This window comes from Hyperoodon ampullatus (genome assembly GCF_949752795.1).
Source record: "Hyperoodon ampullatus genome assembly, chromosome: 3".
NCBI lineage: Eukaryota > Metazoa > Chordata > Mammalia > Artiodactyla > Ziphiidae > Hyperoodon > Hyperoodon ampullatus.
The window spans coordinates 118951819-118978972 of record NC_136916.1 but is presented as its reverse complement, the minus strand read 5'-3'; the positions used below and the strand labels follow the sequence as shown (position 1 = coordinate 118978972).

The 27154-nt window shown below is 38.6% G+C and overlaps 2 protein-coding genes across 2 annotated transcripts in view; both read right to left on the bottom strand.

Annotated features, from left to right (window-relative positions):
* Positions 1-27154, bottom strand: part of TTC6 (tetratricopeptide repeat domain 6) — a gene marked incomplete at both ends in the record, with an annotated part of 227725 nt that overhangs the window by 84928 nt on the left and 115643 nt on the right. Inside the window, 2 exon segments of the mRNA XM_079699166.1 lie at positions 146-238; positions 23253-23357. Coding sequence (XP_079555292.1) covers positions 146-238; positions 23253-23357 — 198 coding nt within the window.
* On the bottom strand, positions 21598-21960 carry LOC307050285 (NADH dehydrogenase [ubiquinone] 1 subunit C2-like; the record flags this gene model as incomplete). Its single annotated transcript, XM_079700225.1, has 1 exon — positions 21598-21960. The coding sequence occupies one exon, from the start codon at positions 21958-21960 to the stop codon at positions 21598-21600; it is 363 nt and encodes a 120-aa protein (XP_079556351.1).

The following is a 27154-nucleotide window of genomic DNA, read 5'->3' as shown; positions in this document are numbered from 1 at the left end:
CTGCAAAGACACTAGTGAATTTTCTGAGGCATTTCCCAGAATGAGGAAGCATCAAGAAATTATTTCTGAAATCGCCAGAAATAATATCTGAACTGTAGTCACATAAAGCCACCAACCCATAATTTAGAATAAAAATTATACTTACCCTAGAACTTCTCCTACACTGATTTAAAGTAATGACACTTTCCTTGCTTTCAGATGTAAATTTCTCAAATAAAATTCTGCTTGCTTGCACACTCTGTGATAAAAAAAAGATAACAGTTTTAAGCCATATAGTGGAATACTTTTAAAAGCCTATGATTACCATTGCTTCATAGTATAACATTATTACCAAAAGAGCAATATACAGGAAAGGTAGAATTCTAGAAAACACCAGAGATGCATCAAAGTCTGGCTGCAGACTAAGTATTTGGCCAAAACCCACAGTTTGGCTTCGGCATTGGACTTTAGCCAAAGAGATACTTCTACATTATTTCTGACATCCCTGGTCTTAGGAGCAATCGATGATCCTGTGACCTCATAGGTTGGCATTGAATCTCTTTAGTATATCAACGTCAGTATTATGAACAAAACATATCATTTGGAGTTACTGTCAATATGCAACTATTCACTGACAAATACAAGTAAGCATTCTAAATATTAATTGGAATGAAAATTTCCTTAAATGCTTTATAATTTTAACTCAATTAAATTATATAAATATTTATTGTTGTAAGGGTGAATTGCTGCAATAATTATGATTATTATTAAATGTGCTACTTCTCTATCTTGTAATCAGAGATTTGGATATATAGAAACAACTACAAGACCTAAGGTTCGAGAGCCGGAGGAAGATGGCGGAAGAGTAAGACGCGGAGATCACCTTCCTCCCCACAGGTACATCAGAAATTCATCTACACGTGGAACAACTCCAACAGAACACCTACTGAACGCTGACAGAAGACCTCAGACCCCCCAAAAGGCAAGAAACTCCCCACATACCTGGGTAGGTCAAAAGAAAAAAAGAATAAACAGAGACAATAGGATATGGACCTGCACCAGTGGGAGGGAGCCGTGAAGGAGGGAAGGTTTCTACACACTACAAGCCCCTTCGAGGGCGGAGACTGCAGGTGGCGGAGGGGGAAAGCTTCGGAGTAGCGGAGGAGAGCACAGCAACAGGGGTGTGGAGGGCAAAGCAGAGAGATTTTGGCACAGAGGATCGGTGCCCTCAGGCACACACCAGCCCGAGAGACTTGTCTGCTCGGCCGCCAGGGCGGGCGGGGCTGGGAGCTGAGGCTCGGGTATCGGCTTTCAGTCGGAGCGCAGGGAGAGGTCTGGGGCTGGCGGCAGGAAGAGACCCTGAAGGGGTTAGTGCTAGCCCGGAGGGAGTCCGGGGAAAGGGTCTGGAGCTACCGGAGAGGCAAGAGACTTTTTTCCCTTTTGTTGCCTGGTGCGCGAGGAGAGGGCATTCCCCTCCCTCCCCTCTGCCTGAGTGAGCCAGAGCCCCCGAATCAGCGGCTCCTTTAAACCCGTCCTGTCTGAGCGAAGAACGGACGCCCTCCGGCGACCTACGCGCAGAGGCGGGGCCAGGTCCAAGGCTGAGACCCGGGAGCTGTGAGAGCAGAGACAGGGAAATCTCTCTGTGCAGCCTCCGAGGCAGCGGATTAAAGCTCCACGGTCCATTTGATGTGCCCTGCGTCTGTGGAGTGCATGAATGGACAGCGAATCATCCCAAATTGAGGAAGTGGACCTTGAGGACAAGATTTAAGACTTTCCCCCCCTTTTTTTCCCTCTTTTTACAACGAATTATCTCAAATTAAGGAGGTGGACTTAGCAAGATTTCAGACTTTTCGCCCTTTTCCTCTTTTTACAACGAATTATCCCAAATCGAGGAGGTGGACTTGGAGAGCAAGATTTTTGATTTTTCCCCCTGCTCTCTTTTTGTGAATGTGTATGTGTAATCTTCTGTGTAAGATTCTCTCTGTATAGCTTTGCTTCCACCATATGTCCCAGGGTTCTTTCGGTCCGTGTTTTTTTTCAATAATTACTTGTTAATTTTAATAACGCTACTATATTTCATACTTTATTCTATTTTACTTTACCTGCTCTTTCTTTTTTTCCTCCCTTCCCTTCCTCCCTCCCTCCCTCCGCTCCTCCTTTCCTTCTTTCTTTTTCTTTCCTCCATCCCTCCCTCCCTCCCACCCTTCTTCTTTCCACTTTCTTTTTCTTTCCTTCCTCCCTCCCTCCCTCCCTCCTGTCTTTCTTTCTTTCTTTCCTTCCTCCCTCCCTCCCTCTCTTCTTCCATTCACTCTTCCTTTTGCTTTCATTCCTCCCTCCCTCCCTCCTTTATTTCCTTTCTTTCCATCCTTCCTCCCTCCCTCCTTTCTTTCTTTCTTCCTTCCTTCCTTCCTTACTTCCCTTCTTCCTTTCTTTCAATCTCTCTTTCTTTCTTCTACTAATTATTTCTTTCTACTTTTTCTCACTGTTATTCTGAGCCGGGTGGATGAAAGGCTCTTGGTGCTGCAGCCAGGAGTTAGTGCTGTGCCTCTGAAGTGGGAGAGCCAACTTCAGGACACGGGTCCACAAGAGACCTCCCAGCTCCACATAATATCAAGCAGCGAAAATCTCCCAGGGATCTCCATCTCAACACCAGCACCCAGCTTCAGTCAACGACCAGCAAGCTACAGTGCTGGTCACCCTATGCCAAGCAACTAGCAAGGCAGGAACACAACCCCACCCATTAGCAGAGAGGATACCTAAAAACATAATAAGGCCACAGGCACCCCAAAACACACCACCAGACGTGGACCTGTCCACCAGAAAGACAAGATCGAGCTTCAACCACCAGAACACAGGCATTAGTCCCCCCCACCAGGAAGCCTACACAACCTACTGAAACAACCTTAGCCACGGGGGACAGACACCAAAAACAACGGGAACTACGAATCTGCAGCCTGCAAAAAGGAGACCCCAAACACAGTAACATAAGCAAAATGAGAAAGCAGAAAAACACACAGCAGGTGAAGGAGCAAGATAAAAACCTACCAGACCTAACAAATGAAGAGGTAATAGGCAGTCTACCTGAAAAAGAATTCAGAATAATGATAGTAAAGCTGATCCAAGATTCTATTTCCCAGATCCAAAATCTTGGAAATAGAATAGACAATATGCAAGAAACAGTTAACAAGGACCTAGAAGAACTAAAGATGAATCAAGCATCGATTAAAAACACAATAAATGAAATGAAAAATACTCTAGATGGGATCAATAGCAGAATAACTGAGGCAGAAGAACGGATAAGTGAGGTGGAAGATAAAATAGTGGAAATAACTGATGCAGAGAAAAATAAAGAAAAAAGAATGAAAAGAACAGAGGACAGTCTCAGAGACCTCTGGGACAACATTAAACGCACCAACATTCGAATTATAGGGGTTCCAGAAGAAGAAGAGAAAAAGAAAGGGACTGAGAAAACATTTGAAGAGATTATAGTTGAAAACTTCCCTAATATGGGAAAGGAAATAGTTAATCAAGTCCAGGAGGCACAGAGAGTCCCATACAAAATAAATCCAAGAAGAAATACGCCAAGACACATATTAATCAAACTGTCAAAAATTAAACACAAAGAAATCATATTAAAAGCAGCAAGGGAAAAACAACAAATAACACACAAGGGAATCCCCATCAGGTTAACAGCTGATCTCTCAGCAGAAACTCTACAAGCCAGAAGGGAGTGGCAGGACATAATTAAAGTGATGAAGGAGAGAAACCTGCAACCAAGATTACTCTACCCAGCAAGGATCTCATTCAGATTTGATGGAGAAATTAAAACGTTTACAGACAAGCAAAAGCTGAGAGAGTTCAGCACCACCAAACCAGCTTTACAACAAATGCTAAAGGAACTTCTCTAGGCAAGAAACACAACAGAAGGACTATACCTACAATAACGAACCCAAAGCCATTAAGGAAATGGGAATAGGAACATACATATCAATAATTACCTTAAATGTAAATGGACTAAATGCTCCCACCAAAAGACACAGAGTGGATGAATGGATACAAAAACAAGACCCATATATATGCTGTCTACAAGAGACCCACTTCAGACCTAGAGACACATACAGACTGAAAGTAAGGGGATGGAAAAAGATATTCCATGCAAATGGAAATCAAAAGAAAGCTGGAGTAGCAATTCTTATATCAGACAAAATAGACTTTAAAATAAAGACTATTAGAAGAGACAAAGAAGGACACTACATAACGATAAAGGGATCGATCCAAGAAGAAGATATAACAATTGTAAAGATTTATGCACCCAACATAGGAGCACCTCAATACATAAGGCAAATACTAACAGCCATAAAAGGGGAAATCGACAGTAACACAATCATAGTAGGGGACTTTAACACCCCACTTTCACCAATGGACAGATCATCCAAAATGAAAATAAATAAGGAAACACAAGCTTTAAATGATACATTAAACAAGATGGACTTAATTGATATTTATAGGACATTCCACCCAAAAACAACAGAATACACATTTTTCTCAAGTGCTCATGGAACATTCTCCAGGATAGATCATATCTTGGGTCACAAATCAAGCCTTGGTAAATTTAAGAAAATTGAAATTGTATCAAGTATCTTTTCCGACCACAATGCTATGAGACTAGACATCAATTACAGGAAAAGATCTGTAAAAAATACAAACACATGGAGGCTAAACAATACACTACTCAATAATGAAGTGATCACTGAAGAAATCAAAGAGGAAATTAAGAAATACTTAGAAACAAATGACAATGGAGACACGACGACCCAAAACCTATGGGACGCAGCAAAAGCAGTTCTAAGGGGGAAGTTTATAGCAATACAATCCCACCTTAAGAAACAGGAAACATTTCGAGTAAACAACCTGACCCTGCACCTAAAGCAATTAGAGAAAGAAGAACAAAAAAACCCCAAAGTTAGCAGAAGGAAAGAAATCATAAAGATCAGATCAGAAATAAATGAAAAAGAAATGAAGGAAACGATAGCAAAGATCAACCAAACTAAAAGCTGGTTCTTTGAGAAGATAAACAAAATTGACAAACCATTAGCCAGACTCATCAAGAAAAGAAGGGAGAAGACTCAAATCAGTAGAATTAGAAATGAAAAAGGAGAAGTAACAATTGACACTGCAGAAATACAAAAGATCATGAGAGATTACTATAAGCAACTCTATGCCAATAAAATGGACAACCTGGAAGAAATGGACAAATTCTTAGAAATGCACAACCTACCAAGACTGACTCAGGAAGAAATAGAAAATATGAATAGACCAATCACAAGCACTGAAATTGAAACTGTGATTAAAAATCTTCCATCAAACAAAAGCCCAGGACCAGATGGCTTCACAGGCGAATTCTATCAAACATTTAGAGAAGAGCTAACACCCATCCTTCTCAAACTCTTCCAAACAATATCAGAGGAAGGAACACTCCCAAACTCATTCTACGAGGCCACCATCACCTTGATACCAAAACCAGGCAAGGATGTCACAAAGAAAGAAAACTACAGGCCAATATCACTGATGAACATAGATGCAAAAATCCTCAACAAAATACTAGCAAACAGAATCCAACAGCACATTAAAAGGATCATACACCATGATCAAGTGGGGTTTATTCCAGGAATGCAAGGATTCTTCAATATACGCAAATCAATCAATGTGATACACCATATTAACAAGTTGAAGGAGAAAAACCATATGATCATCTCAATAGATGCAGAGAAAGCTTTCGACAAAATTCAACACCCATTTATGATAAAAACCCTGCAGAAAGTAGGCATAGAGGGAACTTTCCTCAACATAATAAAGGCCATATATGACAAACCCACAGCCAACATTGTCCTCAATGGTGAAAAACTGAAACCATTTCCACTAAGATCAGGAACAAGACAAGGCTGCCCACTCTCACCACTCTTATTCAACATAGTTGTGGAAGTTTTAGCCACAGCAATCAGAGAAGAAAAGGAAATAAAAGGAATCCAAATTGGAAAAGAAGAAGTAAAGCTATCACTGTTTGCAGATGACATGATACTATACATAGAGAATCCTAAAGATGCTACCGAAAAACTACTAGAGCTAATCAATGAATTTGGTAAAGTAGCAGGATACAAAATTAATGCACAGAAATCTCTGGCATTCCTGTACACTAATGATGAAAAATCTGAAAATGAAATCAAGAAAACACTCCCATTTACCATTGCAACAAAAAGAATAAAATATCTAGGAATAAACCTACCTAAGGAGACAAAAGACCTGTATGCAGAAAATTATAAGACACTGATGAAAGAAATTAAAGATGATATAAATAGATGGAGAGATATACCATGCTCCTGGATTGGAAGAATCAATATTGTGAAAATGACTCTACTACCCAAAGCAATCTACAGATTCAATGCAATCCCTATCAAACTACCACTGGCATTTTTCACAGAAGTAGAACAAAAAATTTCAAAATTTGTTTGGAAAAACAAAAGACCCCGAATAGCCAAAGCAATCTTGAGAACGAAAAACGGAGCTGGAGGAATCAGGCTGCCTGACTTCAGACTATACTACAAAGCTACAGTAATTAAGACAGTGTGGTACTGGCATAAAAACAGAAAGATAGATCAGTGGATCAGGATAGAAAGCCCAGAGATAAACCCAGGCACATATGGCCAACTTATCTTTGATAAAGGAGGCAGGAATGTACAGTGGAGAAAGGACAGCCTCTTCAATAAGTGGTGCTGGGAAAACTGGACAGGGACATGTAAAAGTATGAGATTAGATCATTCCCTAACACCATACACAAAAATAAGCTCAAAATGGATTAAAGACCTAAATGTAAGGCCAGAAACTATCAAACTCTTAGAGGAAAACATAGGTAGAACACTCTATGACATAAATCACAGCAAGATCCTTTTGGACCCACCTCCTAGAGAAATGGAAATAAAAACAAAGATAAACAAATGGGACCTAATGAAACTTCAAAGCTTTTGCACAGCAAAGGAAACCATAAACAAGACCAAAAGACAACCCTCAGAATGGGAGAAAATATTTGCAAATGAAGCAACTGACAGGGGATTAATCTCCAAAGTTTATAAGCAGCTCATGCAGCTCAATAGCAAAAAAACAAACAACCCAATCCAAAAATGGGCAGAAGACTTAAATAGGCATTTCTCCAAAGAAGATATACAGACTGCCAACAAACACATGAAAGAATGCTCAACATCATTAATCATTAGAGAAATGCAAATCAAAACTACAATGAGATATCATCTCACACCAGTCAGAATGGCCATCATCAAGAAATCTAGAAACAATAAATGCTGGAGAGGGTGTGGAGAAAAGGGAACACTCTTGCACTGCTGGTGGGAATGTGAATTGGTACAGCCACTATGGAGAACAGTATGGAGGTTCCTTAAAAAACTAAAAATAGAACTACCATATGACCCAGCAATCCCACTACTAGGCATATACCCTGAGAAAACCATAATTCAAAAAGAGACATGTACCAAAATGTTCATTGCAGCTCTATTCACAATAGCCCAGAGCTGGAAACAACCTAAGTGTCCATCATCGGATGAATGGATAAAGAAGATGTGGCACATATATACAATGGAATATTACTCAGCCATAAAAAGAAATGAAACTGAGCTATTTGTAATGAGGTGGATAGACCTAGAGTCTGTCATACAGAGTGAAGTAAGTCAGAAAGAGAAAGACAAATACCGTATGCTAACACATATATATGGAATTTAAAAAAAAAAAAAAATGTCATGAAGAACCTAGGGGTAAAACGGGAATAAAGACACAGACCTACTTGAGAATGGACTTGAGGATATGGGGAAGGGGAAGGGGAAGCTGTGACAAAGGGAAAGAGAGGCATGGACATATATACACTACCAAACGTAAGGTAGATAGATAGTGGGAAGCAGCCGCATAGCACAGGGAGATCAGCTCGGTGCTTTGTGACCGCCTGGAGGGGTGGGATGGGGAGGGTGGGAGGGAGGGAGATGCATGAGGGAGGGGATGTGGGAACAGATGTATATGTATGACTGATTCACTTTGTTATAAAGCAGAAACTAATAAAAAAAATAAATAAATAAAAATTAAAAAAAAAAAAGACCTAAGGTTCATAGCCCGGTGTATACACAATGAATAAAATCCTTCTTCTGCTTTGTTTGTTGAAATTTTTAGGTCTCAACTAACATTTCAAAAATTTTAAATATTTATTCAATAGAAAAGCAACATTTAAAAGTATCACGTAGGGACTTCCCTGGCAGTCCAGGTGTTAAGACTCGGCGCTCCCAATGCAGGGGGCCTGGGTTCGATCCCTGGTGGGAGAACTAAGGTCCCACACACCGCAACTAAGCCTGTGTGCTGCAACTAGAGAAGCCCGGGCGCCACAGAGCCTGCATGCCTTGACAAAGACCCAACGCAGCCAAAAAATAAATGAATAAATAAATTTTTAAAAAGAGTATCACGCAGTTATCACTGAGAATGGAACAGATATGCAGAAGGCTATGGGTAATTTAGGAATCACCAGCATTGAATTTTTGTTCATCCTCTCTGTTGTATTTATGGAAAGTAGTTATAGCACAATGTAAGGTAAGAGAATTACTGAACATGACAGAAAGATACCTGGTCACTTTCATCATTACTCTTCAAAGACAAACTATGTGACACACAACAGATTTTGGAACTATTTTACCATATGCTTGCATAAAATATTCAAATATGATGGAATAGCAGCTATTACATACTTAAAACAATGCTTTTAACAGTAACAACGACAAAAATTTTAACACTGCACTTTATAGATATCAGAACAGCAGAACCTACTAACAATCAATGATTGCTTTTTAAAAATGTGGAAGGAGACCTTCAAGATGGCGAAGGAGTAAGACGTGGAGATCACCTTCCTCCCCACAAATACATCAGAAATACATCTACATGTGGAACAACTACTACAGAACACCTACTAAACGCTGGCAGAAGACCTCAGACTTCCCAAAACCCGGGTGGCTGACAGGATCTTGGTGCTCCAGCCGGGTGTCAGGCCTGTGCCTCTGAGGTGGGAGAGCTGAGTTCAGGACATTGCTCCACCACAGACCTCCTGGCTCCATATAATAACAAATGGCAAAAGCTCTCCCAGAGATCTCCAGCTCCACTCAGCTGTCTCCAGCACTGTAGCACCAGCAAGATAACACTGCTGGACCCCCTAGGCCAAACAACTAGCAAGACAGGAACACAACCCCACTCACTAGCATAAAGGTTGCCTATAATCATAGTAAGGACAGAGAAACCCTAAAGCACACCACTGGATGCAGTCCTGCCCACCAGAAAGACAAGCTCCAGCCTCATCCACCAGAACACAGGCACCAGTCCCCTCCACCAGGAAGCATACAAAACCCACTTACCAACCTTAGCCACTAGGGGCAGACAGCAAAAGCAACAGGAAGTGAAACTGCAACCTGCAAAAAGGAGACCCCAAACACAGTGGGTTAAGCAAAATGAGAAAACAGAGAAACACACAGCAGATGAAGGAGCAAGATAAAAACCCACCAGACCAAACAAAAGAAGAGGAAATAGGCAGTCTACCTGAAAAAGAATTCAGAGTAATGATAGTAAAGATATCCAAAATCTTCGAACCAGAATGGAGAAAATACAAGAAATGTTTAACAAGGACCTAGAAGAACTAAAGTGCAAACAAACGATGATGAACAACACAACAAATGAAATTAAAAATTCTCTAGAAGGAATCAATAGCAGAATAACTGAGGCAGAAGAATGGATAAGTGACATAGAAGATAAAATACTGGAAATAACTACTGCAGAGCACAATAAAGAAAAAAGAATGAAAAGAATTGAGGACAATCTCAAACATCTGGGACAACATTTAAATGCACCAACATTCGAATTACAAGAGTTCCAGAAGAAGACAAAAAGAAAGGGACTGAGAAAATATTTGAAGAGATTATAGTTGAAAACTACCTTAAAAGGGAAAGGAAATAGTCAATCAATTTCAGGAAGTGCAGAGAGTCCCATAGAGGATAAATCCAAGGAGAAACACGCCAAGACACATATTAATCAAACTATCAAAAATTAAATGCAAAGAAAAAATATTAAAAGCAGCAAAGGAAAAACAACAAATAACATAAAAGAGAATCCCCATAAGGTTAACAGCTGATCTTTCAGCAGAAACTCTGCAATCCAGAAAGGAGTGACAGGACATATTTAAAGAGATGAAAGGGAAAAACCTACAATCAAGATTACTCTACCCAGCAAGGATCTCATTCAGATTCGATGGAGAAATTAAAAGCTTTATAGACAAGCAAAAGCTAAGAGAATTCAGCACCACCAAACCAGCTTTACAACAAATGCTAAAGGAACTTCTCTAGGCAGGAAACACAAGAGAAGGGAAGGACCTACAATAACAAACCCAAAACAATTAAGAAAATGGTAACAGGAACATACATATTGATAACTACCTTAAATGTAAATGGACTAAATGCTCCAACCAAAAGACATAGACTGGCTGAATGGATACAAAAAGAAGACCTGTATATATGCTGTCTACAAGAGACCCACTTCAGACCTATGGACACATATAGACTGAAAGTCAGGGGATGGAAAAAGATATTCCATGCAAATGGATATCAAAAGAAAGCTGGAGTAGCAATTCTCATTTCAGACAAAATAAACTTTAAAATAAAGACTATCACAAAAGACAAGCACACTACATAACGATCAAGGGATCAATCCAAGAAGAAGATATAATGATTGTAAATATTTATGCACCCAACATAACAGCACCTCAATACATAAGGCAACTGCTAACAGCCATAAAGGGGGAAATTGACAGTAACACAATCATAGTAGGGGACTTTAACACTCCACTTTCATCAATGCACAGATCATCCAAAATGAAAATATATAAGGAAACACAAGCTTTAAATGGTTCATTAAACAAGATGGACTTAATTGATATTTATAAGACATTCCACCCAAAAACAACAGAATACACTTTCTTCCCAAGTGCTCATGGAACATTTTCCAGGAGAGATCATACCTTGGGTCACAAATCAAGCCTTGGTAAATTTAAGAAAATTGAAATCATGTCAAGTGTCTTTTCCAACCACAACTCTGTGAGACTAGATAACAATTACAGGAAAAGAAATCTGTAAAAAATATGAACACATGGAACTAAACAATACACTACTTAATAACCAAGAGATCACTGAAGAAATCAAAGAGGAAATCAAAAAATACCTAGAAAAAAAAAGACAATGAAAACACAATGACCCAAAACCTATGGGGTGCAGCAAAAGCAGTTCTAAGAGGGAAGCTTATAGCAATACAATCCTACCTTAACAAACAGGAAACATCTCAAATAAACAACCTATTCTTACACCTAAAGCAATTAGAGAAAGAAGAACAAAAAAAACCCCAAAGTTAGCAGAATGAAAGAAATCATAAAGATCAGATCAGAAATAAAGGAAAAAGAAATGAAGGAAACAATAGACAAGATCAATGAAACTAAAAGCTTCTTCTTTGAGAAGATAAACATAATTGATTAACCATTAGCCAGACTCATCAAGAAAAAAAGGAAGAAGACTCAAATCAATAGAATTATAAATGAAAAAGAAGTAACAACTGACACTGCAGAAATACAAAGGATCATGAGAGATTACTACAAGCAACTATACGCCAATAAAATGGACAACGTGGAAGAAATGGACGAATTCTAGGAAAGCACAACCTTCCAGGACTGAACCAGGAAGAAATAGAAAATATAAACAGACAAATCACAAGCACTGAAATTGAAACTGTGATAAAAAATCTTCCAACAAACAAAAGCCCAGGACCAGATGGCTTCACAGGTGAATTCTATCAGACATTTAGAGAAGAGCTAACACCTATCCTTCTCAAACTCTTCTAAAATATAACAGAGGGAGGAACACTCCCAAAACTCATTCTAAGAGGCCACTATCACCCTGATACCAAAACCAGACAGAGGTCACAAAGAAAGAAAACTACAGGCCAATATCAATGATGAACATACATGCAAAAATCCTCAACAAGGGCTTCCCTGGTGGCGCAGTGGTTGCGAGTCCGCCTGCCGATGCAGGGGACGCGGGTTCGTGCCCCGGTCTGGGAAGATCCCACATGCCGCGGAGCAGCTGGGCCCGTGAGCCATGGCCGCTGAGCCTGCGCATCCGGAGCCTGTGCTCCGCAACGGGAGAGGCCACAGCAGTGAGAAGCCCGCGTACCGCAAAAAACAAACAAACAAAACAACAACAACAAAATCCTCAACAAAATACTAGCACACAGTATCCAGCAGCATATTAAAAGGATCATACACCACAATCAACTGGGGTTTACCCCAGGAATGCAAGGATTCTTTAACATATGCAAATCAATCAATGTGATACACCATATTAACAAACTGAAGGATAAAAACCACATGATAATCTCAACAGATACAGAAAAAGCTTTCAACAAAATTCAACACCCATTTATGATAAAAATCTGCCCGAATGTAGTCATAGAGGGAACTTACCTCAACATAATAAAGGCCATATATGACAAACACAGAGCCAACATTGTTCTCAATGGTGAAAAACTGAAACCAAAAACTGAAACCATTTCCTCTAACATCAGGAAAAAGACAAGGTTGTCCACTCTCACTACTATTATGCAACATAGTTTTGGAAGTTTTAGCCACAGCAACCAGAAAGGAAAAAGAAATAAAAGGAATCCAAATCTGAAAAGAAGCAGTAAAACTGTCACTGTTTGCAGATGACAGGTTACTCTTCATGGAGAATCCTAAAGATGCTACCAGAAAACTACTAGAACTAATCAAAGAATTTGGTAAAGTAGCAGGATACAAAATTAATGCACAGAAATCTCTTGCAGTGCTATACACTAATGATGAAAAATTTGAAAGAGAAATTAAGGAAACACTCCCATTTACGATTGCAACAAAAAGAATAAAATACTTAGGAATAAACCTACCTAAGGAGACAAAAGACCTGTATTCAGAAAACTATAAGACACTGATGAAAGAAATTAAAGATGATGCAAACAGATGGCGAGATATACCATGTTCTTGGATTGGAAGAATCAACATTGTGAAAATGACTATATTACCCAAAGCAATCTACAGATTCAATGCAATCCCTATCAGACTACCAATGGCATTTTTCACAGAACTAGAACAAAAAATTTCACAATTTGTATGGAAACACAAGAGGCCCGAATAGCCAAAGCAAACTTGAGAAAGGAAAAAGGCACTGGAGGAATCAGCCTCCCTGACTTCAGACTATACTACAAAGCTACAGTAATCAAGACAGTATGGTTCTGGCACAAAAACAGAAATATAGATCAATGGAACAGGATAGAAAGCCCAGAGATAAACCCACACACATATGGTCACCTTATTTTTGATAAAGGAGGCAAGAATATACAATGGAGAAAAGACAGCCTCTCCAATAAGTAGTGCTGGGAAAACTGGACAGCTACATGTAAAAGAATGAAATTAGAACACTCCCTAACACCATACACAAAAATAAACTCAAAATGGATTAAAGACTTAAATGTAATGCCAGACACTATAAAACTCTTAGAGGAAAACATAGGCAGAACACTCTATGACAATTATAATTCACAGCAAGATCCTTTTTGACTCACCTCCGAGAGAAATGGAAATAAAAACAAAAGTAAACAAATGTGTCCTAATGAAACTTAAAAGTTTTTGCACAGCAAAGGAAAACATAAACAAGACGAAAAGACAACCCTCAGAATGGGAGAAAATAGTTGCAAAGGAAGGAACTTACAAAGGATTAATCTCCAAAATTTTCAAGCAGCTCATGCAGTTCAATATCAAAAAACAAGCAACCAAACTCAAAAAAGGCAGAAGACCTAAATAGACATTTCTCCAAAGAAGATATACAGATTGCCAACAAACACAGAAAAGGATGCTCAACATTACTAATCATTAGAGAAATGCAACTCAAATCTACAATGAGATATCACCTCACACCAGTCAGAATGGCCATCATAAAAAAATCAACAAATAGAGCTTCCCTGGTGGCGCAGTGGTTGAGAGTCTGCCTGCCGATGCAGGGGATGCGGGTTCGTGCCCCGGTCCGGGAGGATTCCACATGCCGTGGAGCAGCTGGGCCCATGAGCCATGGCCGCTGAGCCTGCACATCCGGAGCCTGTGCTCCGCAACGGGAGAGGCCACAGCAGTGAGAGGACCGTGTACCACAAAAAAAAAAAAAAAAAAAAAAAAAAAATCAACAAATAATAAATGCTGGTGAGGGTGTGGAGAAAAGGGAACCCTCTTGCACTGTTGGTGGGAATGTAAATTGATACAGCCACTATGGAGAACAGAATGGAGTTTCCTTATAAAACTAAAAATAGAACTACCATATGACACAGCAATCCCACTACTGGGCATATACCCTGAGAAAACCATAATTCAAAAAGAGGCATGTACCACAATGTTCATTGCAGCACTATTTACAATAGCGAGGACATGGAAGCAACCAAAGGGTCCACTGACAGATGAACTGATAAAGAAGATGTGGCACATATATACAATGGAATATTACTCAGCCATATAAAGAAACGAAATTGAGTTATTTGTAGTGAGGTGGGTGGACCTTGAGTCTTTCATACAGAGTGAAGTTAAGTCAGAAAGAGAAAAACAAATACCATATGCTAACACATATATATGGAATCTAAAAAAAAAAATGGTTCTGAAGAACCTAGGGGCAGGACAGGAATAATGATGGAGACGTAGAGAATGGACTTGAGGACACGGGGGAGGGGGAAGGGTAAGCTGGGATGAGGTGAGAGAGTGGCATATACTTATATATATTACCAAATGTAAAATAGATAGTTAGTGGGAAGCAGCCACATGGCACAGGGAGATCACCTCAGTGCTCTGTGACCACCCTGAGGGGTGGGATAGGGAGGGTGGGAAGGAGACGTAACAGGGAGGAGATATGGGGATATATGTATATGTATAGCTGATTCACTTTGTTATAAAGCAGAAAGTAACACATCATTTTAAAGCAATTATACTCCAATAAAGATGTTAAGAAAAAAAAAAAGGAGAGAATGTGGTTCATATCTAGGAACCTGTCAGGATATGGCCCAGGGCAATTACAGCATTGCTTACCTGACACATGATGTAAAAATTCTCCTCCTCTACTACAGGAATATTGCTAAAATTAGTATGCATGTAATAAAAGCTGGGATGCAGATGGAAATTGAAACAGTTTTGCTACCTTAAAAGTCAGTTATGACTTCTGCTTCTAATTATGGCATGCTAGGTACTTCTGCTGAGAACAACTGCTGAGAACAACTAAGAAAGTGTGTATTATGTCAAAGATAATCTTCAAAGCATCAAAAAGCTAAGAAGATGATGAAGAAATACTGAGGAAAAATATAGGAAAAAGCAAAAACCTGAAAATGTAAACCCAGTTTTCAAAGATTTTGTTTGCAAGATGTTTGCCAAAACCATTGCAAAGCTGAACTGCATATCTGCAACATTTGAGGGCAAGGATGACAGAAATCCAGGCCCAGAATCTCCCTGACGTATGGAAACTGATTTTATATATATAAAATATACAAGTATCCAAGGCTACAGGGATACTACAGGGCTATACCCTCAGATTAGGAGTGAATGGAAGTAAATCAACATTTGTGTATACTTTCAGCCTAGGCTCTGTCACAAGGTGTTCACAGAAACTCAAACCTCAACCTTAAATTTAGGTTGAGTGGTCCAGATTTCAGGTTCTGAAAAAAATTTTTTTTCTCTAGAGGAGGAACTGCCATTCCAGGTCTCAAATATTTACTAAAAATAATGTTTTAAATACAATTATAAACATTTAAAGACAGACAGGTACACAAAGAAACAAAACACCAGAACATAATAGGTTTGGAGGAAATATATAAATTCTAAAAAGAAAAATACAAAACCAAATTTAAAAATACAGAGAACAAGTTTAACAATATATTAAGCATAACTGAAGAAAGAATTTATGAACCTGAACTAAAGACAGATCAGAAAAAATTGTCCAGGATCCAGTTTCAAAAGAAAAAAAAGTAGCTAATACATGTGATTAAAGTCCCAGAAAATGAAAGAGAGAATGGACAGAGGCAAAATAAGAAGAAATAGTGACTAAAAATTTTACATAGCTGATGAAATATATCAAACCACAGATTCAAAAATCCCAATTATTCCTAAATACAATAAATAAGAAGAAATCTACAACTAGACACATCATACTGAAACTGTATGGAAGAAAAGAGAATAACTTAAAAGTAAAAAGTTAGGGGGAGGATGCAGAGAATTGATTATCTTCAAAGGATTCATACTTAAGGCTCAATTCTCAACAGCCACAGTGTACACCAGAAAATTGTGGAACATCATTAGTGTGCTAAAAGTAAATATTTGCAATTGTATTATCCCCAAGTAAAATATCCCACAAGCATGAATATGAAGACATTTGAAACAAAGAAAAAACAGTATTTTACCACTTTCCTTAAAGCAAGTTCTAAAAGATATACTTTAGCAGAGGGCAAAATGATTCCAGACAGGATGGTCTGAGATGCGCAAAAAATAGAAAGGTTCATTGTTATAGTATAATGTTATGTAAGTAATTTGGTGTTGTAAGCAAAAGTGAACAGATGAAAATCTGTGTAAAAAAATAATTTTTGCCCCCCCCCAAAAAATAGGAAGGAAAAGAGAGAGAGATAAATACATGGGTAAAACATAAGGAATATTGCATAAAATGATAAGAATAATGTCTTTGGAATTTTAAAAGATAGGAATCTAAAAATGTATCAAGTTAGAGCATATTAAATCAAAAAGGAGTAAATGGAATAAAAGGTTTAAAGTCATTGTAGTTTCCTGGAAGAGTATAAAGGTATTGATTAATATTAGATATTGAGGGACTTCCCTGGTCTAGTGGTTAAGACTCCACAGTTCCAATGCAGGGAGCACAAGTTCGATCCCTGGTTAGGGTACTAAGTTCCCACATGCTGCATGGTGCAGAAAAAAATTTAAAAAACAAACAACAACAAAAAATATTAGCTACTGATAAGTTAAACATATACATTCTATGGAAACCATCATAGGAATAAGAAACAATATATATAACTTCCAAAGTAGGCATGATAAAACACAATTTACCCAAATAGTTAAAAAATGAAAATAAGGGCAGAAGACCTTAATAGACATTTCTTCAAAGAAGACATACAGATGGCCAGTAGGCACGTGAAAATATGCTCAGCATCACTAATTATTAGAGAAATGCAAATCAAAACTACAGTGAGGTACCACCTCACACCGGTCAGAATGGCCATCATTAAAAAGTCTACAAATAACAAATGTTGGAGAGGGTGTAAAGAAAAGGGAACCCTCCTACACTGTTGGCGGGAATGTAAGTTGGTGCAGCCACTATGGAAAACATTATGGTATGGAGGTTCCTCAGAAAACTAAAAATAGAATTACCATATGATCCAGCAATCCCACTCCTGGGCATATACCCAGACAAAACTATAATTCAAAAAGATACATGCACCCCTGTGTTCATAGCAGCACTATTCACAATACCCAAACATGGACACAACCTAAATGTTCATTGACAGATGAATGGATAAAGAAGATGTGGTACATATACACAATGGAATACTACTCAGCCATAAAAAAGAATGAAATAACGCCATTTGCAGCAACATGGATGCAACCAGAGACTATCATACTAAGTGAAGTAAGTCAGAAAGAGAAAGACAAATACCATATGATACCACTTATATGTGGATTCTAAAATATGGCACAAATGAACCTATCTACAAAACAGACTCACAGACATAGAGAACAGACTCGTGGTTGCCAAGGGGGAGGGTGGTAGGGGAGGGAAGGACTGGGAGTGTGGGATGAGCAGATGTAAACTACATACATAGGATGGATAAACAACAAGGTCCTACTGTAGAGCACAGGGAAATATATTCAATATCCTGTGATAAACCATAATGGAAAAGAATTGTTTAAATGTCTGTATGTGTGTAACTGAGTCACTTTGCTGCACAGCAGAAATTGGCACAGATTATGGACCAGTTCTGAGAAAGAGTCAGCCAGGCAGATGGAAAGTCTCTGAGCCAAAGTGCCTGATAAAACAGTCCCACATTGAGCTGGAAAGCATCAGCTTTAGAAAGCCCCTGTGCTCAGTCACTGGCTGGGAGCAGTCCAGAGGAAGAATGGCCCTGGAGTGAATGCCATGGTAGACCTACAGGACAGCAGCTGGAGGCTGGCCAAGTATGCTCTTCCATCAGATTCTCTTGAAGGAGATGTAAGCATCACATCTTTTTTTGTGAATGCCACACCTATTTACACAATTAATATTCACCCATCTTTTACATTAAGGAATCTTTTATATAATTTGTTATTAATCTTCTCTTTTTAGCTCATGGCATTGTTTCCCCAAAATATATAATTATCATTTTCTTAAGTAAATGAAAAGTTTAGATTACACTTAAAAAAAGGAAGTGCAAATATACACAATAATCTTCCAATTTAAATTACACATACACTTTGGCCAGGAATTCCAAATAGAAAAATACACATATGTACGCAAACATACGTGCAAGTATGTTTTAAGAGAAAAAAATCAAGATGCAGAACGATATAGATTACCTTATTCCACATATGTAAAAACATTAATCTGCACAAACCTGCATGACATAAATAAAAATGAAAATGTCTGAATAGATACATACAATGCATTTGACAATGGTTGATTTCAGGGAGAAGAGGACTGGGGAGGACAGCATTCAAGATGGGGAGTGCTCTTTATGCCATGCACATCTTTGTATTTGAATTTTTTCTACTACTTGTGCAAGTTCTTAAGTATTTTTAATAGGTCTTATCACTCTGAAAACAGCACAGACAATAATATTGCTAAAGAAAATAATAGTTTAACAAAAGACAAACTAGAAAGAAAATTTTGAAAAGAAACCACAAAATAAAATAATGTTAGTAAGACCAAATTAACCACATGTCACTTATATGGTTCATATAAAACAAAACAAATAACAAAGAGATGATTAAAATGAAAATATTCCTGAACACAAACAGATAACAACACAGGACTGGCCATATTAGAGTAGAATTGCAGCATTAAATAGGCCAAAGTAGGTCATTCAAAACTGATAAGAGACAGAATTCATAAGAAAGATAAAACATTGCCAAATTCGTAATAAAGATAAACAGCTTCTACTCACATAAAGTAAAAGCTATTAGTAACATATGGAGAAATCGACAAAACACAGGTGCATTGAAAATCTCAAAAAGTATTTTTTAGATCAAGTGAAAGAACTATGCCACCGAAGAATGGAATAACAGAACAATATAACAGCTATACCTATTATTAACTGAGCACTTACCATTCATCATAGTCTCTTATTAAATCCCCAGAACACCCACATTACATACAAAACTCTGAGACTTCAAGAAGTTAAGATACTTATGAAAACAAACTTAAGATACTTAAGAAAAACTTATGGTTACCAAAGAGGAAAGTGGAGAGAGATAAATTGGAAATTTGGAATTAACAGATATATACTACTATATATAAAATATTATAGATAAACAACAAGGACCTACTGTATAGCATAGGGAACTATATTCAATATCTTGTAATAACCTATAATGGAAAAGAATCTGGAAAAGAAAACACATACATATATATATGTATAACTGAATCACTTAGCTGTACACCTGAAACATGGTAAATCAACTATGCTTCAATAAAAAAATAAAAATTTTTAAAAAGAAGAAGTTAAGATACTAATACAAGGGTATCCAGAAAACAAGTGGGATTCAAATCCAATACTGTCTGATTCCAAACCTGCATACCGCTTAGTGCGGCTACAATATAAAAGTCACTGCAGGGCTTCCCTGGTGGCGCAGTGGTTGGGAGTCTGCCTGCCAATGCAGGGGACGCGGGTTCGTGCCCCGGTCTGGGAGGATCCCACGTGCCGTGGAGCGGCTGGGCCCGTGAGCCATGGCCGCTGAGCCTGCACGTCTGGAGCCTGTGCTCTGCAGTGGGAGAGACCACAGCAGTGAGAGGCCCGCGTACCACCAAAAAAAAAAGTCACTGCATATAATAGCATTGAATTAGTATTGTAGATACTATTGGGATATCTAGTAAACCACAAAGCAAATATCAATAAATTTCAAGAAACCGTTACTCTAAAGAACATATTTTCTTATGTTAATAAGGATAAACAATAAAAATTAAACAAAATAATTTCAACAAGTTAAAAAAACACTTTCCCATATAAGTTGTGTATCAAAAAGATAAAGAAAACTGCAATAGAAATTATTTAGAAAATAAATGAACACACCATAAATAAAAATGTATAAAATAAGGTCAAAATACTTATATTTGTTAAAAATATGAAAGGTAAAAAAATTAAATTTTCAACAAGAAATTAGGAAAATGCCCAAATAGAGATGTCAACCTTCTGTGGAAGCAGGAAACCAATAACCAAAACATTTTCAAATAGAGAAGCAACAAAAACTGAGGGGCAAAAATTGAATTTATAACTAATCCAAAAGTTTTTTGGTCAAATATGGTAGGTTGGACTCATTTGTTTTTCTGGATGACTGGTCATGATATCTAATAGCTAGGGAATCATACACCATAAACCTTGCTAAAAATATTAAAGAGATGGTTTTATACTATGTGGGTATAGTCATTTGACAAGTAGAGAATAAGGTACTTGTAATTGAAAATAAATGAGAAAAGACCAAAAAAAAAATACTAAACTAATTTCTAGAAAATTCATTCTAGGGAAGCAAAAACTTCCCCAAATATCATTAGAAATGGGAAAGAAAACAATGCAACTTTAGAAATGGAGATTAAAACTAAAGAGAGAATATATACAAACTCTGCATATAAGCTTATAAATTTCAATTAAATAGATGGCTTTCTGTAAGAATATGTTACCAACTGACTTCAGAAAAAATATTAGGGCTTCCCTGGTGGCGCAGTGGTTGAGAGTCTGCCTGCCGATACAGGGGACACGGGTTTGTGCCCCGGTCCGGGAAGATCCCACATGCCGTGGAGCGGCTAGGCCCGTAAGCCATGGCCACTGAGCCTGTGTGTCCAGAGCCTGTGCTCCACAACGGGAGAGGCCGCAACAGTGAGAGGCCCGTGTACCGCAAAAAAAAGAAAAAAAAAAAAAAAAAAAATTAAACATGAATAACCCAAGAATTAGAAAATAAAGTTTTAATTGTCAAAAAATTACCTTCCCAAACAGTTCAAATGTTTCTAGACAGTGAATTCTTCCACATTTTCAAGGTTATTCCTATGCTATTTTAATTCCAGAATATTAAAAAAGAAGAAATGCTACCCAATTAACTTTTTTTTTTTTTTTGCTTATGATGACCATTTTAATCACAAGGTGTTAATGTATACATTAACATAAACTTCAGATGTCATAGAAACAGTTCCACAAAATTCAGAAAAACACGGTATCAGTGAACCCGGAGCAAGCATTTTGGAGACTTCAACGCACTGGATGGAATTCTTCAAGAATTTCACCATAAGTTTTCTTATCTTTTTCAGGAAAATCCTCTGGATGTGACTTTACATATGCAAACATATCATGGTCCCTCAGAGCATACATACAGTCTTGACGTTTTAAAAGATAATATCCGACAAAAATAACGGAAGTAACATATAGAAGCTGGCGATGCAAACCGGCCGACACCACCGGCCGGCGCCGGATCGCGTTATCAATCAGGCTGGAGCAGTAACCCAAGAAGCCGACGTAGACGAGCCACGGGTCGGTTAGCTTGGGCGGCGGCAGGCTCCGGGCCTCATTCGGCAGGAACTGTAAGGGTACTTGGCCCGGCTGGCTGTTCATCATGGTGAGGCCGTTCCCACTTGAGGCCTGGCCTCTGACCTCCAACTACAAAGAAAATCACCAAGACTACGGCCGGGGCCCAAGCCACGAGATTTCACCTCTGAGCGTGGGGCTGAAGGGCATGGCGCGAGGCGGTGCGGCACCCAAAACACTCCCAATTAACTTTATAAAGCAAGAATGACCTTGATAACAGAGTCCACCAAAAAAAATACACTAAATACATATTTCACTCATGAGTATATATTTTAAAAATACAATAAAATATTGCCTAACAGAATTCAATACAATATTTTAAAATAATACATCATAATCAAGTAATGCAAGGAATGTAAAGATGTTTCAATATCAACAATGATGTTGATGACCATTTCAAACAAGGGCATATATGGACAGAATTTCTTTGATTTGATCTTATCTCTGAATTTATTATGCTAATACCCTGGTATGCTTTCCCCATGATTAACTTTTTTGTCTTATTCTTTTCTGATATATGTGTTATCAGTAAGCTATCTAGGATCCTATGCAAATAAACTAATTCTAAATACCATTAAAAATGTATGCACCATGATGTTCATCACAGAATTATTTTAAGAGGAAAATATAAGTAGGAAGAAGAAAAGGGGGGAAGGAGAAAAAAAGAAGAGGAGGAGGAAGAAAAAGAATTTTTAACAATGAAAGAAAATGGACAAGAAAGTGGGCAGTGATTGTCTTGAGGGAGAAAAATAAGAGATGATTTTGGTTTTCTTCTCTTCATTTTTCTAATTTTTAAAATACACTGTAAAACATAAAATGAGAGCAAGCAAACACTTTAAGGGAAGAAGAAAATAGATTAATAATTGTATTGGGTAGTTTTAAACTTTCTTAAACATTAACTAAAAATGCACTTTTAAAAGCAAATGAAAATATCATAAAGATCTTCTAAACAACCCAAGAAGCTTTATATCTTGTCAGTCAAATAAATGATTCATTCAGAAAGAAAAGAGAATATTCTTTTTGACTGGGTAAATTAACATGGATAAGTACAACTTTTTTTTTAGAAATATACGTATAAGTGTATGTGCATAAGTGTACATATAGTTAGGGGTTATGTGTGCATATATGTATACACATATAACACATACATATAAAAATTATTTATTTTATATGTATAATTTCTATAGTGCCATCCAATCATTCAATTATGGCAATCTTTACCAACAATTTACATAACAACTGTCTGGTAAAATTTAATGTCATAGTCAATTTTACAGTCTAATTATTAAATAACAATAGAGAAAAGTCATTCAGTATTTTACCTCATATTTTGGATATATGGTTTCCTTTATGACAGATACTGGAACAGAGAATTTGGGTGAAGTTAGATTCCAGAACAACTTGGTAAATCCTGGATAAGCAGACACCTTTGAAAATAACATAAAAGGCTATTAGAAACTAACAAATGGTCCGTAGGGTAAATACCCAAGCTCCTATCAAAATTAGTTCTAGCTGCTGAGAAAATGAGGTGATTGGTTCCACAGGGTCTGCAAATCTGGGAAAGACAATTTATCATACCCATCAGATTAGCAAAAATATAGTCAGGAATTTCAAGTGATGCCAAGGATGTGGGAAATGAGTAGAACCACACTAGAGGCAAACTGGCCATTTCTAGTAAAATAGAAAATGTACATGCCACATAATCCAATAATTTCACTTCCAGCTATATATTCTAAGGAAATTCTTCCATGTATTCATGAAGAGATACATACAAGGATGTTGATACAGTATATGAAATAGCAAAAAACAAAGCCCAATTTAAATGTCAATTAATAGAGAAACAGATGAATAAAATGTGGTGTATTCATATAAGTAAACACTGTAAAGCCATTCCAGCACAAAAATTACAAACCATAGATGGATCTTAGAAGCATAGTATTAACAGTAAAATAAGTAACTTTTAGAAAGATACATACAAACTGGTGTCATTTATATAAATGTACCTAGAACACACAGAACTATAGTATTTATTGTTTAGGGTCATAAGTACATCTAATAAAGTATAAAATCATGGACTGGAAAAAAAAACATAATTGTAACAATAGCTGTCCCTGCATAAAAAGGAAGAGAAATGGAATTTGGAAGAAGTACAAGGGGACTTAATTTGTCTTTAAAATGTCTTTTAAAAAATCTAGAACAAGTATAACAAAATATTACTTACAAATTTTTGATAATATGTACCCATGTGTTTGTTAGTTTGGTTTCTGTATTTATTTGTTTCTTTAAACTTTTTCAAATAAACTTTAATCAGGCATAGAGGAATTTTTAGGGAGGTGAAACTATCTGGCATGATACTAGAATTGTGGCTAAATGACAATCATTTCTCAAAGTCGTTGAACTTTACAGCACAAAGAGTGACACAATGTATGCAAATTTTTAAAAAATCATTTAGGAGGTCAAGAGGAATCCCACGATAGTAACCTTGGAAATGAGTAGGGTATATAAGACTAAAGGCAAAAGAAACTGTATATAGCACTACATTTTAGTTGATAGAGTTGTTTCCCACAGGAATATGGGTTAATAATTCCGATACTTCTATACTGGAATTGAACAATTAAGTAAATGGATGGAGGATGGTAGGAGCCAGGTTTGTCACTCACTATAGGGAGTTTAAAGATAAGCAAGGGACTTCCGGGGAAGATGGCGGAAGAGTAAGACACGGAGATCACCTTCCTCCCCACAGATACACCAGAAATACACCTACACGTGGAACAACTCCTACAGAACACCTACTGTACGCTGGCAGAAGACCTCAGACCTCCCAAAAGGCAAGAAATTCCCCACGTAGCTGGGTAGGGCAAAGCGGAGAGACTCCCGCACAGAGGATCAGTGCCAACTGGCACTCACCAGCCCGAGAGGCTTGTCTGCTCGCCCGCCGGGGCGGGCGGCGCTGGAAGCTGAGGCTCGGGCTTCAGTCGGAGCGCAGCGAGAGGACTGGGGTTGGCGGCGTGAACACACCCTGAAGGGGCTAATGCGCCACAGCTAGCCGGGAGGGAGCCCGGGAAAAAGTTTGGACCTGCCGAAGAGGCAAGAGACTTTTTCTTCCCTCTTGGTTTCCTGGTGCGCGAGGAGAGGGGATTAAGAGCGCTGCTTAAAGGAGCTCCAATGACGGGCGGGAGCCACGGCTGAAAGCGCGGACCCCAGAGACGGGCGTGGGACGCTGGGGCTGCTGCCGCCGCCGCGAGGCCAGTGTGCGAGCACAGGTCACTGTCCACACCCCCCTTCCGGGGAGGCTGTGCAGCCCGTCACTGCCAGGGTCCCGGGATCCAGGGACGGCTTCCCTGGGAGAACACACGGCGCGCATCGGGCTGGTGCAACGTCACGCCGGCCTCTGCCGCTGCAGGCTCCACCCGCACTCCATGCCCCACGCTGACCCCCAGCCTGAGTGAGCCGGAGTCCCCGAAGCGGCTGCTCCTTTAACCCTGTCCTGTCTGAGCGAAGAACAGATGTCCTCCGGCGACCTACACGCAGAGGTGGGGCCAAATCCAAAGCTGAGACCCGGGAGCTGTGAGAACAAAGAAGAGAAAGGGAAATCTCTTCCAGCAGCCTCAGAAGCAGCAGATTAAAGCTCCACAATCAACTTGATGTACCCTGCATCTGTGGAATACATGAATAGACAACGAATCATCCCAAATTGAGGAGCCAGGAGTCAGTGCTGTGCCTCTGAGGTGGGAGAACCAAGTTCAGGACACTGGTCCACAAGAGACCTCCCAGCTCCACATAATATCAAACGGCGAAAATCTTCCAGAGATCTCCATCTCAACACCAACACCCAGCTTCACTCAACGACCAGCAAGCTAGAGTGCTGGACACCCTATGCCAAACAACTAGCAAGACAGGAACACAACGCCACCCATTAGCAGAGAGGCTGCTTAAAATCATAAAAAGTCCACAGACACCCCAAAATACACCACCAGACGTGGACCTGTCCACCAGAAAGACAAGATCCAGCCTCATCCACCAGAACACAGGCACGAGTCCCCTCCACCAGGAAGCCTACACAACCCAGTGAACCAACCTTAGCCACTGGGGACAGACACCAAAAACAACGGGAACTACGAACCTGCAGCCTGCAAAAAGGAGACCCCAAACACAGTAAGATAAGCAAAATGAGAAGACAGAAAAACACACAGCAGGAGAAGGAGCAAGATAAAAACCCACCAGACCTAACAAATGAAGAGGAAATAGGCAGTCTACCTGAAAAAGAATTCAGAATAATGATAGTAAAGATGATCCAAGATTCTATTTCCGAGATCCAAAATCTTGGAAATAGACTAGACAAAATGCAAGAAATAGTTAACAAGGACCTGGAAGAACTAAAGATGAATCAATCATCGATTAAAAACACAATAAATGAAATGAAAAATACTCTAGATGGGATCAATAGCAGAATAACTGAGGCAGAAGAACGGATAAGTGACGTGGAAGATACAATAGTGGAAATAACTGATGCAGAGCAAAATAAAGTAAAAAGAATGAAAAGAACAGAGGACAGTCTCAGAGACCTCTGGGACAACATTAAACGTACCAACATTCGAATTATAGGGGTTCCAGAAGAAGAAGAGAAAAAGAAAGGGACTGAGAAAATATTTGAAGAGATTATAGTTGAAAACTTCCCTAATATGGGAAAGGAAATAGTTAATCAAGTCCAGGAGGCACAGAGAGTCCCATACAGGATAAATCCAAGGAGAAATATGCCAAGACACATATTAATCAAACTGTCAAAAATTAAACACAAAGAAATCATATTAAAAGCAGCAAGGGAAAAACAACAAATAACACACAGGGAATCCCCATCAGGTTAACAGCTGTTCTCGCAGCAGAAACTCTGCAAGCCGGAAGAGAGTGGCAGGACATAATTAAAGTGATGAAGGAGAAAAACCTGCAACCAAGACTACTCTACCCAGCAAGGATCTCATTCAGATTTGATGGAGAAATTAAAAACTTTACAGACAAGCAAAAGCTGAGAGAGTTCAGCACCACCAAACCAGCTTTACAACAAATGCTAAAGGAACTTCTCTAGGCCAGAAACACAACAGAAGGAATATACCTACAATAACAAACCCAAAGCAATTAAGGAAATGGGAATAGGAACATACATATCAATAATTACCTTAAATGTAAATGGACTAAATGCTCCCACCAAAAGACACAGATTGGATGA